Source organism: Somniosus microcephalus, unplaced genomic scaffold, assembly GCF_052327205.1.
Source record: "Somniosus microcephalus isolate GS21.2 unplaced genomic scaffold, FLI_Smic_1.0 unresolved_chr2, whole genome shotgun sequence".
Lineage (NCBI taxonomy): Eukaryota > Metazoa > Chordata > Chondrichthyes > Squaliformes > Somniosidae > Somniosus > Somniosus microcephalus.
The window spans coordinates 76,860,618-76,877,172 of NW_028225180.1; the positions used below are offsets into that span (position 1 = coordinate 76,860,618).

The 16,555-nt window shown below is 51.8% G+C and overlaps 1 protein-coding gene across 1 annotated transcript in view; it reads right to left on the minus strand.

Annotated features, from left to right (window-relative positions):
* The window catches only part of LOC147092842 (neurexin-2-like), a 1,315,750-nt gene that overhangs the window by 315,097 nt on the left and 984,098 nt on the right, over window positions 1-16,555 (minus strand). Inside the window, exon 6 of the mRNA XM_085975700.1 lies at window positions 7,833-7,856. Coding sequence (XP_085831826.1) covers window positions 7,833-7,856 — 24 coding nt within the window. The remainder of the gene's footprint in view (window positions 1-7,832; window positions 7,857-16,555) is intronic.

Below are 16,555 nucleotides of genomic sequence, written 5' to 3' on the forward strand. Positions count from 1 at the left end.
GGGCCAAGGATAGATCCTTGGAGGACACCAGAGGTAACAATGCGGGAGCCACTGCCGGTGATTCTCTGGCTATGATTAGATAGATACGAATGGAACCAGGCGAGCGCAGTCCCACCCAGCTGGACGACGGTGGAGAGGCATTGGAGAAGGATGGAGTGGTCAACCGTGTCAAAGGCTGCAGACAAGTCAAGAAGGACGAGGAGGGATAGTTTACCTTTGTCACAGTCACAAATGATGTCATTTCAGCCAATGAAGTACTTTTTGAAGTGTGGTCACTGTTGTAATGTAGGAAACGCGGCAGCCAATTTGCGCACAGCAAGCTCCCACAAACAGCAATGTGATAATGACCAGATCATCTGTTTTTTTAGTGATGTTGATTGAGGGATAAATATTGACTCCAGGACACTGGGGAGAACTCCCCCTGCTCTTCTTCGAAATAGTGGCCGTGGGATCTTTTATGTCCACCTGAGAGAGCAGACGGGGCCTCGGTTTAACGTCTCATCCGAAAGACGGCACCTCTGACAGTGCGGCGCTACCTCAGTACTGGCCCTCCGACAGTGCGGCGCTCCCTCAGTACTGGCACTCCGACAGTGCGGCGCTCCCTCAGTACTGGCACTCCGACAGTGCGGCGCTACCTCAGTACTGGCCCTCCGACAGTGCGGCGCTCCATCAGTACTGGCACTCCGACAGTGCGGCGCTCCCTCAGTACTGGCACTCCGACAGTGCGGCGCTCCATCAGTACTGGCACTCCGACAGTGCGGCGCTCCATCAGTACTGGCACTCCGACAGTGCGGCGCTCCATCAGTACTGGCACTCCGACAGTGCGGCGCTCCCTCAGTACTGGCACTCCGACAGTGCGGCGCTCCATCAGTACTGGCACTCCGACAGTGCGGCGCTCCATCAGTACTGGCACTCCGATAGTGCGGCGCTCCATCAGTACTGGCACTCCGACAGTGCGGCGCTCCCTCAGTACTGGCACTCCGACAGTGCGGCGCTCCCTCAGTACTGGCACTCCGACAGTGCGGCGCTCCCTCAGTACTGGCCCTCCGACAGTGCGGCGCTCCCTCAGTACTGGCCCTCCGACAGTGCGGCGCTCCCTCAGTACTGGCCCTCCGACAGTGCGGCGCTCCCTCAGTACTGGCCCTCCGACAGTGCGGCGCTCCCTCAGTACTGCCCCTCCGACAGTGCGGCACTCCCTCAGTACTGCCCCTCCGACAGTGCGGCGCTCCATCAGTACTGGCCCTCCGACAGTGCGGCGCTCCCTCAGTACTGGCCCTCCGACAGTGCGGCGCTCCCTCAGTACTGGCACTGGGAGTGTTGGCCTGGATTATGGGGCTCAAGTCTCTGGAGTGGGACTCCAGTACACAGCTACTTGCCTAGGGAAGGGACTGAGAGACCTCGGGAACTCTCCCTTTGAAGAACATCCCTCGTTATCATTTCCTGTAGAAAGCACCCTCTGTAACGTTTATCATTCATCTCACTCTGCTGCACAAATCTATGCTGCATTTGAACAAGCCTTTCTCCCTCCCCGCCACCATCCCCCACACCTACTTAACCTCTCGCTTTGTCAGCTTCTGTGAGTAAAATGCCGATAAAGCCAAGCCAATTCAAAGAAAAAATTAGCAAATTACTAAATAATTATGGATAATCGGCAGACAAAAGCTGCACCTGTCACAATAACTCTGCTTCAACAGGAAATTGAGGGCTGAGGCAGAATCTGTTGCAGTCTGAAGGTGGTAAATTATTCATTTATTAATGCGATCGATTAAACTTGGCACGTATCGCTCACGTGCACTCTGTTGTCGTCTGTCGAAAGCAGAATTGTGATGGGCGGCTGCAGCGGATTGAAATTCAGCAGCGTTAATGACCCCAACAGTGAAAGGAGACTCCAGCGCTCCTGACTCTAAACCGCAGGTCTCGGGGGTATAAGAGGGAGAGCTTCACCCGCTGTGTCATCCAGCTGCCCACCCCCATCAAAGACATAGAGGCGACAGTCATATTCCTTTGAGTCCATAACCCCAGAATAAAGAAAGACATTTCTACAGCTCCTTTCACGACCACCGGACGTCCCAAAGCGCTTCACACCCAATGAAGTCCTTTTTTGAAGTGTGGTCACTGTTGTAATGTGGGAAATGCGGCAGCCAATTTGCACACAGCAAGCTCCCACAAACAGCAATGTGATAATGACCAGATCATCTGCTTTTAGTGATGTTGGTTGAGGGATAAATATTTGAACTTGTATTTCTACAGTGCCTTTAACATAATAAAACGTCCCAAGGCACTTCACAGGAGCGATTATCAAACAAGATTTGACACCGAGCCACATAAGGAGATATTAGGACAGGTGACCAAAAGCTTGGTCAAAGAGGTCGGTTTTAAGGAGTGTCTTAAAGGAGGAGAGCGAGGCGGAGAGGTTTAGGGAGGGAATTCCAGAGCTTAGGGCCCAGGCAGCTGAAGGCACGGCCGCCAATGGTGGAGCGAATAAAATCGGGGGATGCGCAAGAGGCCAGAATTGGAGGAGCGATTATAATCAGGGATGCTCAAAGGGGGAGAAATGGAGGAGCGCAGAGATCTCGGGGGAGTTGTGGGACTGGAGGAGGTTACAGAGATAGGGAGGGGGGCGAGGGCCATGGAGGGATTTGAAAACAAGGATGAGAATTTTAAAATCGAGGCGTTGCTTAACTGGGAGCCAATGTAGGTCAGCGAGCACAGGGGGTGATGGGTGAACGGGACTCGGTGCGAGTTAGGACACGGGGCAGTGAGCACAGGGGGTGATGGGTGAACGGGACTCGGTGCGAGTTAGGACACGGGGCAGTGAGCACAGGGGGTGATGGGCGAACGGGACTGGGTGCGAGTTAGGACACGGGTCAGCGAGCACAGGGGGTGATGGGTGAACGGGACTCGGTGCGAGTTAGGACACGGGGCAGTGAGCACAGGGGGTGATGGGCGAACGGGACTCGGTGCGAGTTAGGACACGGGGCAGTGAGCACAGGGGGTGATGGGTGAACGGGACTCGGTGCGAGTCAGGACACGGGGCATTGAGCACAGGGGGTGATGGGTGAACGGGACTTGGTGCGAGTTAGGACACGGGGCAGTGAGCACAGGGGGTGATGGGTGAACGGGACTCGGTGCGAGTTAGGACACAGGGCAGTGAACACAGGGGGTGATGGGTGAACGGGACTTGGTGCGAGTTAGGACACGGGGCAGTGAGCACAGGGGGTGATGGGTGAACGGGACTTGGTGCGAGTTAGGACACGGGGCAGTGAGCACAGGGGGTGATGGGTGAACGGGACTCGGTGCGAGTTAGGACACGGGGCAGTGAGCACAGGGGGTGATGGGTGAACGGGACTTGGTGCGAGTTAGGACACGGGGCAGTGAGCACAGGGGGTGATGGGTGAACGGGACTCGGTGCGAGTTAGGACACAGGGCAGTGAGCACAGGGGGTGATGGGTGAACGGGACTCGGTGCGAGTTAGGACACGGGGCAGCAGAGTTTTGGATGAGCTCAAGTTTATGGAGGGTGGAATGTGGGAGGCCGGCCAGGAGTGCGTTGGAATAGTCGAGTCTGGAGGTAACAAAGGCATGGATGAGGGTTTCAGCAGCGGATGAGCTGAGGCAAGGGCGGAGATGGGGATAGCTCCCCTGCGAAATAGTGCCATGGGATCTTTTACGTCCACCTGCGAGAGTAGACGGGGGCCTCGGTTTAACGTCTCCTCTGAAAGACGGCACCTCCGACAGTGCGGCACTCCCTCAGTACTGGCACTGGGATTTTTGTGCTCAAGTCTCTGGAGTGAGACTTGGACTCACAGCCTTCTGGCTCAGAGGTGAGGCACTCAATCCACTGGCTGACAGGAGAGGTAGAGGTCGGAGGTAGAGAGCAGACACTCACGTTCTCCGAGTTGGAAGCCACCTGCCCGAGGTAAAGCCACAGCTGCCAGTCACTGAGGGCGGTCCTCATTTCGGGACAGCGCTGGCAAAGTAGATCAACTGCATCTGGGGGGCACTGAGAGTCAATAACAAAAAAACAGGTGGATTTTTTCAACCCCTCCAGAGAATGCAGCCCCAGCAGTAGCAAGTGTAAGAGCAGCAATCGTTCATCATCTTTTCGCCTCACTCTGCTCAATCGCACAGGCCGGTGATGTAGGTTTCTCGACTATTGGTCTGTGCAGACCACCCCAGCAACTTGGCAAGTTCCAGAAGAATCTTACAGCACAGGAGGAGGCCATTCAGCCCATCGTGACTGTGCTGGCTCTTTGACAGGGTTGACCAATCAGTCCCACTGCACTTGCCCCCACCCGACCCACCCCCTCCCCCCTCCCCCCGCCGACTCCTCCCAGGCTCTTTCCCCGTAGCCCTGTGTAAAACAAAAATTCTCCTCATTGCGAATTATCTTCAATCTGTGTCCTCTGGTTACTGACCCTCCTGCCACTGGGAACAGTTTCTCCCCATCTACCCTATTAAAACCCCTCATCATTTTGAACACCTCTATTAAATCTCCTCTTAACCTTCTCTGCTCTAAGGAGAACAAGCCCAGCTTCTCCAGTCTCTCCATAACTGAAGTCCCTCATCCCTGGTACCATTCTGGTCAATCTCCCCTTAACCTTCTCTGCTCCAAGGAGAACAACCCCAGCTTCTCCAGTCTCTCCACGTAACTGAAGTCCCTCATTCCTGGTAGCATTCTGGTCAATCTCCCCTTAGCCTACTCTGCTCTAAGGAGAACAACCCCAGCTTCTCCAGTCTCTCCACGTAACTGAAGTCCCTCATTCCTGGTAGCATTCTGGTCAATCTCCCCTTAATCTTCTCTGCTCCAAGGAGAACAACCCCAGCTTCTCCAGTCTCTCCATCTAACTGAAGTCCCTCATTCCTGGTACCATTCTGGTCAATCTCCCCTTAACCTTCTCTGCTCCAAGGAGAACAACCCCAGCTTCTCCAGTCTCTCCATCTAACTGAAGTCCCTCATCCCTGGTACCATTCTGGTCAATCTCCCCTTAACCTTCTCTGCTCCAAGGAGAACAACCCCAGCTTCTCCAGTCTCTCCACGTAACTGAAGTCCCTCATCCCTGGTCCCATTCTGGTCAATCTCCCCTTAACCTTCTCTGCTCTAAGGAGAACAACCCCAGCTTCTCCAGTCTCTCCACGTAACTGAAGTCCCTCATCCCTGGCACCATTCTGGTCAATCTCCCCTAAACCTTCTCTGCTCCAAGGAGAACAACCCCAGCTTCTCCAGTCTCTCCACGTAACTGAAGTCCCTCATCCCTGGTCCCATTCTGGTCAATCTCCCCTTAACCTTCTCTGCTCTAAGGAGAACAACCCCAGCTTCTCCAGTCTCTCCACGTAACTGAAGTCCCTCATCCCTGGCACCATTCTGGTCAATCTCCCCTAAACCTTCTCTGCTCCAAGGAGAACAACCCCAGCTTCTCCAGTCTCTCCACGTAACTGAAGTCCCTCATCCCTGGTACCATTCTGGTCAATCTCCCCTAAACCTTCTCTGCTGCAAGGAGAACAACCCCAGCTTCTCCAGTCTCTCCACAGAACTGAAGTCCCTCATCCCTGGTACCATTCTGGTTAAGTCAGACATAAAGTCACAAATCTTGACTCTCAAACTGCTATGATTCCACCGTGGACGGTCATTTGGGAATTCAATCCCACAGCAGCAGAAAGTACAGATTCATCTCAGATCAACTTTTGTCTCAAAATTATATAGGAATATTTCTGTACCTCCTAGTGACTACCAGAAAGAGAGAGCGAGAGGGAGGGATTGGACCATCAACCCTTTTTGACTAGAATGTATTTGGATCCAGGAATAAAGCATTAAGGTCAGAGCTCTAAGATGATACATTACTCGCGCCACACAAGTGCCAGGCAATGACTATATCCAACAAGAGAAAATCTAACCACCTCCCCTTGACGTTCAACAGCATTACCATCCCCAAATCCCCCACCATCAACATCCTGGGGTTCACCATTGACCAGAAACTTAACTGGACCAGTCACATAAATACTGTGGCAACAAGAGCAGGCCAGAGGCTGGGTATTCTGCAGCGAGTGTCTCATCTCCTGACTCCCCAAAGCCTTTCCACCATCTACAAGGCACAAGTCAGGAGTGTGATGGAATACTCTCCACTTGCCTGGGTGAGTGCAGCTCCAACAACACTCAAGAAGCTCGACACCATCCAGGACAAAGCAGCCTGCCTGATTGGCACCCCATCCAACACCTTAAACATTCACTCCCTCTACCACCGGCGCACCGTGGCTGCAGTGTGTACCATCTACAAGATGCACTGCAGCAACTCGCCAAGGCTCCTTCGACAGCACCTCCCAAACCCGCGACCTCTTCCACCTAGAAGGACAAGGGCAGCAGGCGCATGGAAACACCACCACCTCCAAGTTCCCCTCCAAGTCACACACACCATCCTGACTTGGAAATATATCGGCCGTTCCTTCATCGTCGCTGGGTCAAAATCCTGGAACTCCCTCCCTAACAGCACTGTGGGAGCACCTTCACCACACGGACTGCAGCGGTTCAAGAAGGCGGCTCACCACCACCTTCTCAAGGGGCAACTAGGGATGGGCAATAAATGCTGGGCCCTGCCCAAATATTGTGGAATATTTCTCCTCGCATCAGGAGATGAACCAAAGTCGATGCCGGCTCACGACTCCCTTGGCTGTTCTTGCCGCAATGTGGCGTCTCAGCATGCAAAATAAAACCTTTACAGGGCCACAACATTTCGAGTATTACTGTGAAGGCCCAGGCCTTGGTCAGACCAGACTGGATTGGGTAACCACGGAAACCACCTCCCTTCGAGAGAACGCTGATGTTTCTCAAGGCCTTTTCCTTGCCAACTCAGCGATTGCTGAGCGGGATGTAAGAGTCAATGAGGCAGCTCTGCAGTCGCTGGGCTGGTGCATGAGGTTGGCCTGGCTTGAGATGGAGTGAGGTTCATCAGTGTCGGCCTGAAGTTGTGTAAAAAGTGGTCCGTGCTGCCGGCAGCATTGCCGCCCTCTGTGTGTGTGCGCGCGCGCGCGAGGCCCGAGAAGTGAAGGCGCTCTACGGATGTTAAACTGTGCGAACTCTCCCCTTCAAAAAACGGAAACCTTTCTGTCTGAACATAACAGCGTGCAGGAGCCATCAAGTGAGAGAGGGGGTGGGGGGAGGTGAGCGAGAGAGTGAGAGAGAGAGAGCGAGAGAGAGAAACACACACAAAAATAAATGAGTAATGGCGGTATGGTGGAGACACAGTCGGACACAGTCGAGGCATTCCGCTAAAATCCCAGCATGCCATGCAGAATGGACAGCAGTGGGATCCTGGGATGGGAATGGGAGGGGGGTGGGATGAGGTGGGGAGGAGGTGGGGGGGGGTGGTGGGCGGAGGAGTTGGCTGACCGCCTCGTGACCCCCCCCACCCCGCCTCTCCCCCCACCACCCCCCACCCCCACCCCATCCCATCTCAGTTTTGGGGGGGCGGTGGAGGTAGGGGGCGGGGGAGAAAGAAAGATTAAGCGTGGCTCAAATGCAAACCCATTTTACGAGATGTTCTCTCCATGGGGGGGCGGGGGGGGGGGCGGCGAATGGGGGTGGAAACCAAATTAAGTGAAGAGAAAATGAAAAAAACGGTAAAGAACACAACAAAATGGATGACAAAGTACGGTCATAAGAAAGCCAAAAATAAAAAGGTTTACCAACCCTGTCGTTTCTGATTTTTTTTTGTTTGTTTTTTGTTTTGGTTCAAAATCGATGTCAATTATTCAAAAGAAAAAATCAACTTAAAACACACAAACCCAAACGATAAGACAAATAAGAATGATATCTACCAGATAATGCAGTTTGTTTACCATTGCGTGTCCAATGCCAGAGTGCTTGAAGGAGAAAGGGAAAGGCGGGAGGAAAAAGGAAAAACATGACAAGACTGTGAACTCAATAAGGACTTCCACTCAAAAGGAATGATGGCACTTGAAAAGGTTAGTAATATTATATAAGCTCAAAATAAGGTCCACAGTTAGTACAGAGAAAATGACTACATTCCGTGAATGACGTTAGGTTAGTTCTTAGAAGCGTGTTAGTAAAGTACACACAAAATTGGCAAATTAACTTTTACAAAAGTGGGGTGAGGGCAGGTTGGAGGGAGGAGGGCCGGGAGGTAGGTTACACATCAACAAACTCTTCGGGAACCGGGGGAGTGGGGTCGGTTAGTGTCTCAGTATGGACTGCCCGTCCAGCAAGGCTCGGAGATGATTGGCGGGTCTTGAATTCGAGACAGCACCAATTGTTTTTCGGAACCCCCCCCCCCCTTTGAAATATTTTGCCGACAGGCAACTCTGAGTAAATCCGTCCTTTTTTCTCGTACGCTCCCCCCCCCCGCCCCCACCTCCCCTCTCTTGATCGAATCAGGAATACCGTGGCAAATTCTCTTCGACGCGAAGCGATAGGACCGAAGGCAACATGGTAAATGTGGAAGGAAAGTCAACTCTCGGGCACAGTTTCTGACATTTGACTGAAAATAATTCTCCGACTCAATCCTCGTTCAAACCCCGAATTTCCTCGAGCATCATTTCAGCACAGAAACAGGATTTCGATACATTCCGTGTCATCCCAGGGCTGGGCAAATCATTCTCGGAGGTTTAACCAGTTTGATTAATTGATCGCATGTCACTAACCAGTGCAGCCCTATCGTGCTGGCCTGGTTACCTCACAGACTTGACTAGATGTATTGGAATTCAACTCGTGGAGTCAGTTTGCTGAGGCCCAAGTCACGCTCTGCTGCTCCCATCTGGGTTGGCGTTCTTATTTTCTACCCCTTTGGTCATGAAGATATGCGTTCCCACTGAGGTACCTAGGTAGACATTATGCTACAGCTGTACAAAACCCTGGTTAGACCACACCTGGAGCACGGTGAGCAGTTCTGGGCCCCACACCTTAGGAAGGATATATTGGCCTTGGAGGGAGGGGCAGCGTAGGTTTACCAGAATGATACCAGGACTCCAGGGGTTAAGTTCCGAGGAGAGATTACACAAACTAGGGTTGTATTCCCTGGAATTTAGAAGGTTAAGGGGTGATCTGATCGAAGTTTTCAGGATATTAAGGGGAACTGATAGGGTAGAGAGAGAGAAACTATTTCCGCTGGTTGGGGAGTCTAGGACTGGGGGGCAGAGTCTAAAAATTAGAGCCAGACCTTTCAGGAGTGAAATTAGGAAACACTTCCACACACAAAGGGTGGGAGAAGTTTGGAACTCTCTTCCACAAACGGCAATTGATGCTCGATCAATTGTTAATTTTAAATCAGAGATTGATAGATTTCTGTTAACCGAAGGGTATTAAGGGATACGGGGCAAAGGCGGGTAGATGGAGTTAGGTCACAGGTCAGCCATGATTTCATTGAATGGCGGAACAGGCTCGAGGGGCTGCATGGCCTCCTCCTGCTCCTATGTTCTCTGCGTCTCAGCTGCTCTCCAGCACTTCGGACAATAATTCATGTGAGGGGGGGGAGGGGCCTAGACGGCGAGCGCCGGCGGGGTATTCGGTCAAGGGGTCCATCACAGCTGACCCGGATTCTGTCCCCACCCAACGTCAACACGCCAACGCTTTCCAGCAGCGGCCACTGACTAGGGGTCGGAGCCCTTGGCTGTAATGACCCCTCCTGGGACCGAGGGGACTGAGGGAATTGTAGTGTCTGAACTGTAGTGAGACTCAGCACTATCTCGGGGCGGGTGGGGGGGGGGCGGTGGCGGTGGGGGGGTGGAGGCGAACCTGTCATTCTGGCCTGTAGGGGTCAGTATTGGATGATGCGTTCACCCACCATCCCATCAAGGTGCAGCACACCGATGCCTTGGCGATAAGGTCCTACCAGTATTGGACAGTTAGCTCAATGTTGTGCCTGTTTCCAGCCTCAAAGAATCTCTTATTCTGTCCAGGGGTTGTCACCTTTTCTCAAGCCCAAAACTGGAAAAGGGGACAAGACAGGTAACAGGTTCAGAGGGAGGCCACAAGAATAATTCTCAGCTTCAGTGATTTGGAGTATAAAAGCAGGGAAGTCCTGCTACAACTGTACAGGGTATAGGTGAGACCACACCTGGAGTACTGCGTACAGTTTTGATCTCCTTATTTAAGGAAGGATATACTTGCATTGGAGGCAGTTCAGGGACGATTCACACGGTTGATTCCTGAGATGAGGGGTTGACTTATGAGGAAAGGTTGAGCAGGTTGGGCCTATAATCATTGGAGTTTAGAAGAATGAGAGGTGATCTTATTGAAACATCTAAGATACTGAGGGGGCCTCGACTAGGTAGATGCAGAGAGGATGTTTCCCCTCGTGGGGAAATCTAGAACTCGGGGGCACAGTTTCAGAATAAAGGGTCGCCCTTTTAGAACTGAGATGAGGAGGAATTTCTTCTCTCAGAGGGTCGTAAATCTGTGGAATTCTCTGCCCCAGAGAGCTGTGGAGGCTGGGTCATTAAATACATTTAAGGTGGAGATAGACAGATTTTTGCAAGATATTTAAGAATGAGATAGATAGATTTCTAGACGCAAAAGGCATCAAGGGGTATGGGGAGAGAGTGGGAATATGGTATTAAACATAGAAACATAGAGATAGTATTGAGATAGAAGATCAGCCATGATCATACTGAATGGTGGAGCAGGCTCGAGGGGCCGAGTGGCCGACTCCTGCCCCTATTGCTTATGTTCTTACGCTAAGGAACCTTAGCTACTCAGAGAGGTTTAAAGAGCTGGGTCTATTTCCTTTCGAGGTCTACAAAATAATAAAAGGGCTGGTTTGGGCACCTATTGATCGATCAGTTGAGTGTGACACATTGGGGAGGACCAGGGTGTCACGCCTTTAATCTGCGCAAGGGTGGGAATAGGTTAGACGTTGGGTGGTTCTTCTCTACACAGAGAATAGTGAGTCTCTGGAATGCGCTGCCGGGTTGTGCTGGAGGGAGCGGATTCTGACTGGGACGGAGATTACACCATGGAAAAGGTAAGCGATTTAACAGTTACATTTTTGGACTCTCGGGGAATCGAGGGATATGGGGACCGGGCGGGAAAGTGGAGTTGAGGTCGAAGATCAGCCATGATCCTATTGAATGGCGGAGCAGGCTCGAGGGGCCGAATGGCCGACTCCTGCTCCTATCACTTATGTTCTTGTGCATGGTCGATGTAGTCTCCTGAACTGGTTTCGATGGCCTTGAGGGGGTCGGAGAGGAATTTTGTCCCTGGGTTTCCTTTTCTGGTTTCTTGTCTCTCTCGGGAGATTACAGGGCTGCGGAAGGAGGAGTGGGGGCCAGGGAGTGTCCCGTCGTGGTGCTCCAGTGTGCGGCAGGCTTGATGGACCGGCTGGTCTTATCCTGCCCGCCATGTCCGTAGGTTTGTATGCTACAGAGCAGAGCTGCACATGTGGCTTGAGTCCTGATGGTTATAATGCTGCTGATGAAAATATGTACCTGGACTTCAAGGGTTAAGTTACGAGGAGAGATTACACAAGCTAGGGTTGTATTCCCTGGAATTTAGAAGGTTAAGGGGTGATCTGATCGAAGTTTTCAGGATATTAAGGGGAACTGATAGGGTAGAGAGAGAGAAACTATTTCCGCTGGTTGGGGAGTCTAGGACTAGGGGGCACAGTCTAAAAATTAGAGCCTGACCTTTCGGGAGTGAAGTTAGGAAACACTTCTACACACAAAGGGCGGTAGAAGTTTGGAACTCTCTTCCGCAAATAGCAGTTGATGCTAGATCAATTGTTAATTTTAACTCGGAGATTGATAGATTTTTGTTAACCAAAGGTATTAAGGGATACGGGGCAAAGGCAGGTAGATGGAGTTAGGTCACAGATCAGCCATGATCTCACTGAATGGCGGAACAGGCTCGAGCAGCCTGCTCCTGTTCCTATGTAGAAACCCTTAATGACTAACACAATACAATCCTTTTCTTAAATTGAGCCACCTGCAATTTCAGATTCCCCAAGCATGACTCAGGTGGCTGCAGAGAAAACTGACTCCAGTGTGTAATTCAAATGGCTGGGTCCTTCCAACAAAGGCTAAAAGAAGGACCTCCTTGCCAATAATCCAAAGTCAACTTATTACAGTGCAGCTCATCTCAAGGGTCATCAAAATCCTGAAGGCACTGGTGAGGTGAAGATTGGGCGTGAGGTGCTTTGGATTTTACCGATCAGAATTGCAATTTTCGTTGTTATGTTTTGTGATTCTGATCATGTGCTCGACGGATTGGAGTGCAACGTTCCATAGGCACCAAAGGAGCAATATTTGCCCAGCCCTGTATCTTGACACAAGCACAACATTTCTCTCCGAAGACCTCCTCATGTATGTCCTCATGAAACAGACCTCTGTAGGTACGGCAGAAATCTGCGCCCTGCCAGATTCACAACAGCACCGTCGTACGGGTGCTGAGTGCCTTGCACGAGAGGGGCAACTGTACCGGGACGGCCAATTGGGGACCTAACACAAAGGCGTGAGGTCTGTTCCATCAGGATAGATTGGGAGCTGCCTTGGAGCGGAGAAACACCGCGTTGCACGCGAGTGCGAGATCGGAGCAGTCCCCTAAGGCAAAAAAAAAACACACACTTGTCATGAAAACGGCAGGAAGAACGATATCAATGATTCATCAGCGTGCAGACCCAAAGAAAATCAGAGTTAGCAACAGAAACTCTCTCCGTGTTAGTTTGCTCAAGAACCCAGTGGGAAACAACTCCAAGCAACACATCCCGAGTAAAGCTCGCCCCCCCCCCTCACCCCGCTCCGCAAGGCACTGATTCGTGCTGCTCTGTGAGGCCCTGGCTGATAGCTCACCCAGGGTGGCCATTCTTCAGGTGCTGACCGTGAGCGCCAGTGGGCCGACATGACCGCGAAGAGCGTTGTGGCCAAGCCCATCTCGTCCTCACCTGCACCTACCCCCATTGGCGGAGGATCAGGAGCTGCAACCCCCCCCCCGCCTGATCTTTCTCCCACCGCCCCACCTCAGGGGCACTGAGGATGATCGGAGGAGAACTCAGGCTAAAGGGCAGCTAACTCAGCGTGGAGCAGGGGCCCGACACGGCAAGATTTGACCTATCTATACAGCTAATCGCCGTTCATATTGACAGATTCTGGACACACACACACACACACACACACAAACACATGCAAGTGCTCTCCAGACCATTGGCACCAGTGAGAGAGAGGTTAATGCAGAGAAAACCAATAGTCCCATTGCTGGCTTGAATTCACGCCGTGACCTTTTGAGCCCTGCAGCCACCAGGATAGGAGGAAACCTCAAAGACCTTTGAGTTGCAGCCATTTTTAGCTTGCAAGCAGGAAAATCCTGCACCCACAAGTTATGCTAAACCTGTCTCGAACCTTGGTTAGACCGCACTTGGAGCACTGCGCGCAGTTCTTGTCGCCATATTATAAAAGGGATATAGAGGGTGCAGGGAAGATTTACAAGGATGATACCAGAAATGTGAGGGGACACCTATCAGGAAAGGGTGAACAGGCTGGGCCTCTTTTCTCTTGAAAAAAGGCTGGGGGGGAGACCTAATTGAGCTCCTTAAAATGATGAAAGGTTTTGATAGAGTGGATACAGAGAGAGTGTTTACACTTGTGGGGAAGAGTATAACTAGAGGCCATCAATATAAGATCGTCACCAAGAAATCCAATAGGGAATTCAGGAGAAACTTCTTTACCCAGAGAGTGGTGAGAATGTGGAACTCGCTACCACAGGGAGTGGTTGAGGCGAATAGTAGAGATACATTTAAGGGGAGGCTAGACAAGCATACGAGGGAGAAGGGAATAGAGGGATATGCTGATAGATTTAGATGAGGAAAGACGGGAGGAGGCTCGAGTGGAGCATAAACACCGGCATGGACTGGTTGGGCCGAATGGCCTCTTTCTGTGCCGTATATCCCGTGTAATTCTCTGTAATCAACCACAGGGGTATATTGAGGCTGAGAGAGCAGGTTCATTAATTACAGCGAGGGTTTTTCCACGTCACTCTGTGCGGCTGCAACATCCCTGTACAACACTACTGGTGCGAACAGGAAACTGATGCGCAATTGTCGACACTGAGAAGGCCACTCTGTCTGCAGATACTTTTGCAAAACCGAATCTGTCTCTTCCATTGTTTTTCGCCGTGCAGTTTTGTTTGGGGGAAGAGCAGTCATGCACCACGGTGATCCGCACAGTGACAACAGCAGAACCTTTCTTGCATCTGTGTCAATGGGTTGGACACAGGAGCTAGACAATGGTATTGACGGTTGCTGATAACTGGAATCTAAGGGATATAAGGAACAATGAAAGGGACTGCGGGAAAACATGGATAAGTTAGAAGAGTGGGACGGATACAGGGAAATGTGAAGTGGTATATTTCAGAGATAAAGAGCAGTAAAAGGAAGGAGACCGAGAATAGTAAGATTCTTAACAAAATGGCGGAACAACAACAACTTGCATTTATACAGCGCCTTTAACGTAGTAAAACGTCCCAAGGTGCTTCACAGGAGCAATTATCGAACAAAATTTGACACCGAGCCCCATAAGGAGATATTAGGGCAGGTGACCAAAGGCTTGGTCAAAGAGGTCGGTTTTAAGGAGCGTCTTAAAGGAGGAGAGAGAGGCGGAGAGGTTTAGGGAGGGAATTCCAGAGCTTAGGGCCCAGGCAGCTGAAGGCACGGCCGCCAGTGGTGGAGTGATAGAAATCGGGGGATGGTCAAGAGACCGGAATTGGAGGAGCGCAGAGATCTTGGGGGGTTGTGGGAGCTGGAGGAGGTTACAGAGATAGGGAGGGTGGCGAGGCCATGGAGGGATTTGAAAACAAGGATGAGAATTTTAAAATCGAGGTGTTGCCGGACCGGGAGCCAATGTCGGTCCGCGAGCACAGGGGTCGATGGGTGAACGGGACTCGGTGCGAGTTAGGACACGGGGCAGTGAGCACAGGGGGTGATGGGTGAACGGGACTCGGTGCGAGTTAGGACACGGGGCAGTGAGCACAGGGGGTGATGGGTGAACGGGACTCGGTGCGAGTTAGGACACGGGGCAGTGAGCACAGGGGCGATGGGTGAACGGGACTCGGTGCGAGTTAGGACACGGGGCAGTGAGCACAGGGGGTGATGGGTGAACGGGACTTGGTGCGAGTTAGGACACGGGGCAGTGAGCACAGGGGGTGATGGGTGAACGGGACTCGGTGCGAGTTAGGACACGGGGCAGCAGAGTTTTGGATGACCTCAAGTTTACGTCGGGTGGAATGTGGGAGGCCGGCCAGGAGTGCGTTGGAATAGTCGAGTCTGGAGGTAACAAAGGCATGGATGAGGGTTTCAGCAGCGGATGAGCTGAGGCAGGGGTGGAGACGGGCGATGCAGGGAATGAATTGGGTGCAGATACATCAGTATTCCTGGGCTAGGGAAGCCAAAGATCAGCCAGAGCTCCAGCTCCTCATTGCTGGCCCTTGCTGGAAAGTGGATGTTTGTTGAGGTCAGGGAGGACAGGCCCCATCCCTGGACTCTCACATGATGAATGACCACTTGGGTGAACGTAAGAACATAAGAATTAGGAGCAGGAGTCGGCCATTCGGCCCCTCGAGCCTGCTCCGCCATTCAATAAGATCATGGCTGGTCTTCGACCTCAACTCCACTTTCCCGCCCCATCCCCATATACCTTGATTCCCCGAGAGTCCAAAAATCTATCAATCTCAGCCTTGAATACACTCAACAACTGAGCCTCCACAGCCCTCTGGGGTAGAGGATTCCAAAGATTCACCACCCTCTGAGTGAAGAAATTCCTCCTCATCTCAGTCCTAAATGGCCGACCCCTTATCCTGAGACTGTGACCCCTGGTTCTAGACTCTCCAGCCAGGGGGAAACATCCTCTTAGCATCTACCCTGCCAAGCCCTGTAAGAATTCTAATGAGATCGCCTCTCATTCTCCTAAACTCTAGGGAATATAGGCCTAGTGTACTCAATCTCATACAAGAGGACAACCAGGAACCATATCCTAGCGTCACTCTGTGCATTCGGGAAAGAGAAAAGAACATTGAAGGGGAGGGGGAGCAATACCCAACAGGAAAGGTGCAAGACATGGAAAAGGATTCAAGCAGGGAGTAAATGTTCAAAAAAGAATGGGTCGCCTTAGCCCCATGCTCTCTATAAACCCCTCTGCCTCTCACAGAATGATACAGCACAGGAGGAGGCCATTCGGCCCATCGAGTCCGCGCCGGCTCTTTCGAAGAGCAATCCAGTTAGTCCCGCTCCCCCGCTCTTTCCCCATATCCCTGCAATTCAGTCTCCTTCCAGTATTTATCCAATTCCCTTTTGAAGGCTCCAATTGAATCTGCCTCCACGCCCTATCAGGCAGCGCATTCCAAATCCTCACCACTCGCTGCGTAAGAACGTTTTTCCTCGTGTCGCCTCTGGTTCTTTTGCCAATCACCTTAAATCTGTGTCCTCTGATTACCCACCCTTCCACCAATAGGAACAGTTTCCCCTTATTTACTTGATCTAAACCCCTCATGATTTTGAACACCTCAATCTAATCTCTTCTTAGCCTTCTCTGCTCCAAGGAGAACAGCCCCAACTTCTCCAGTC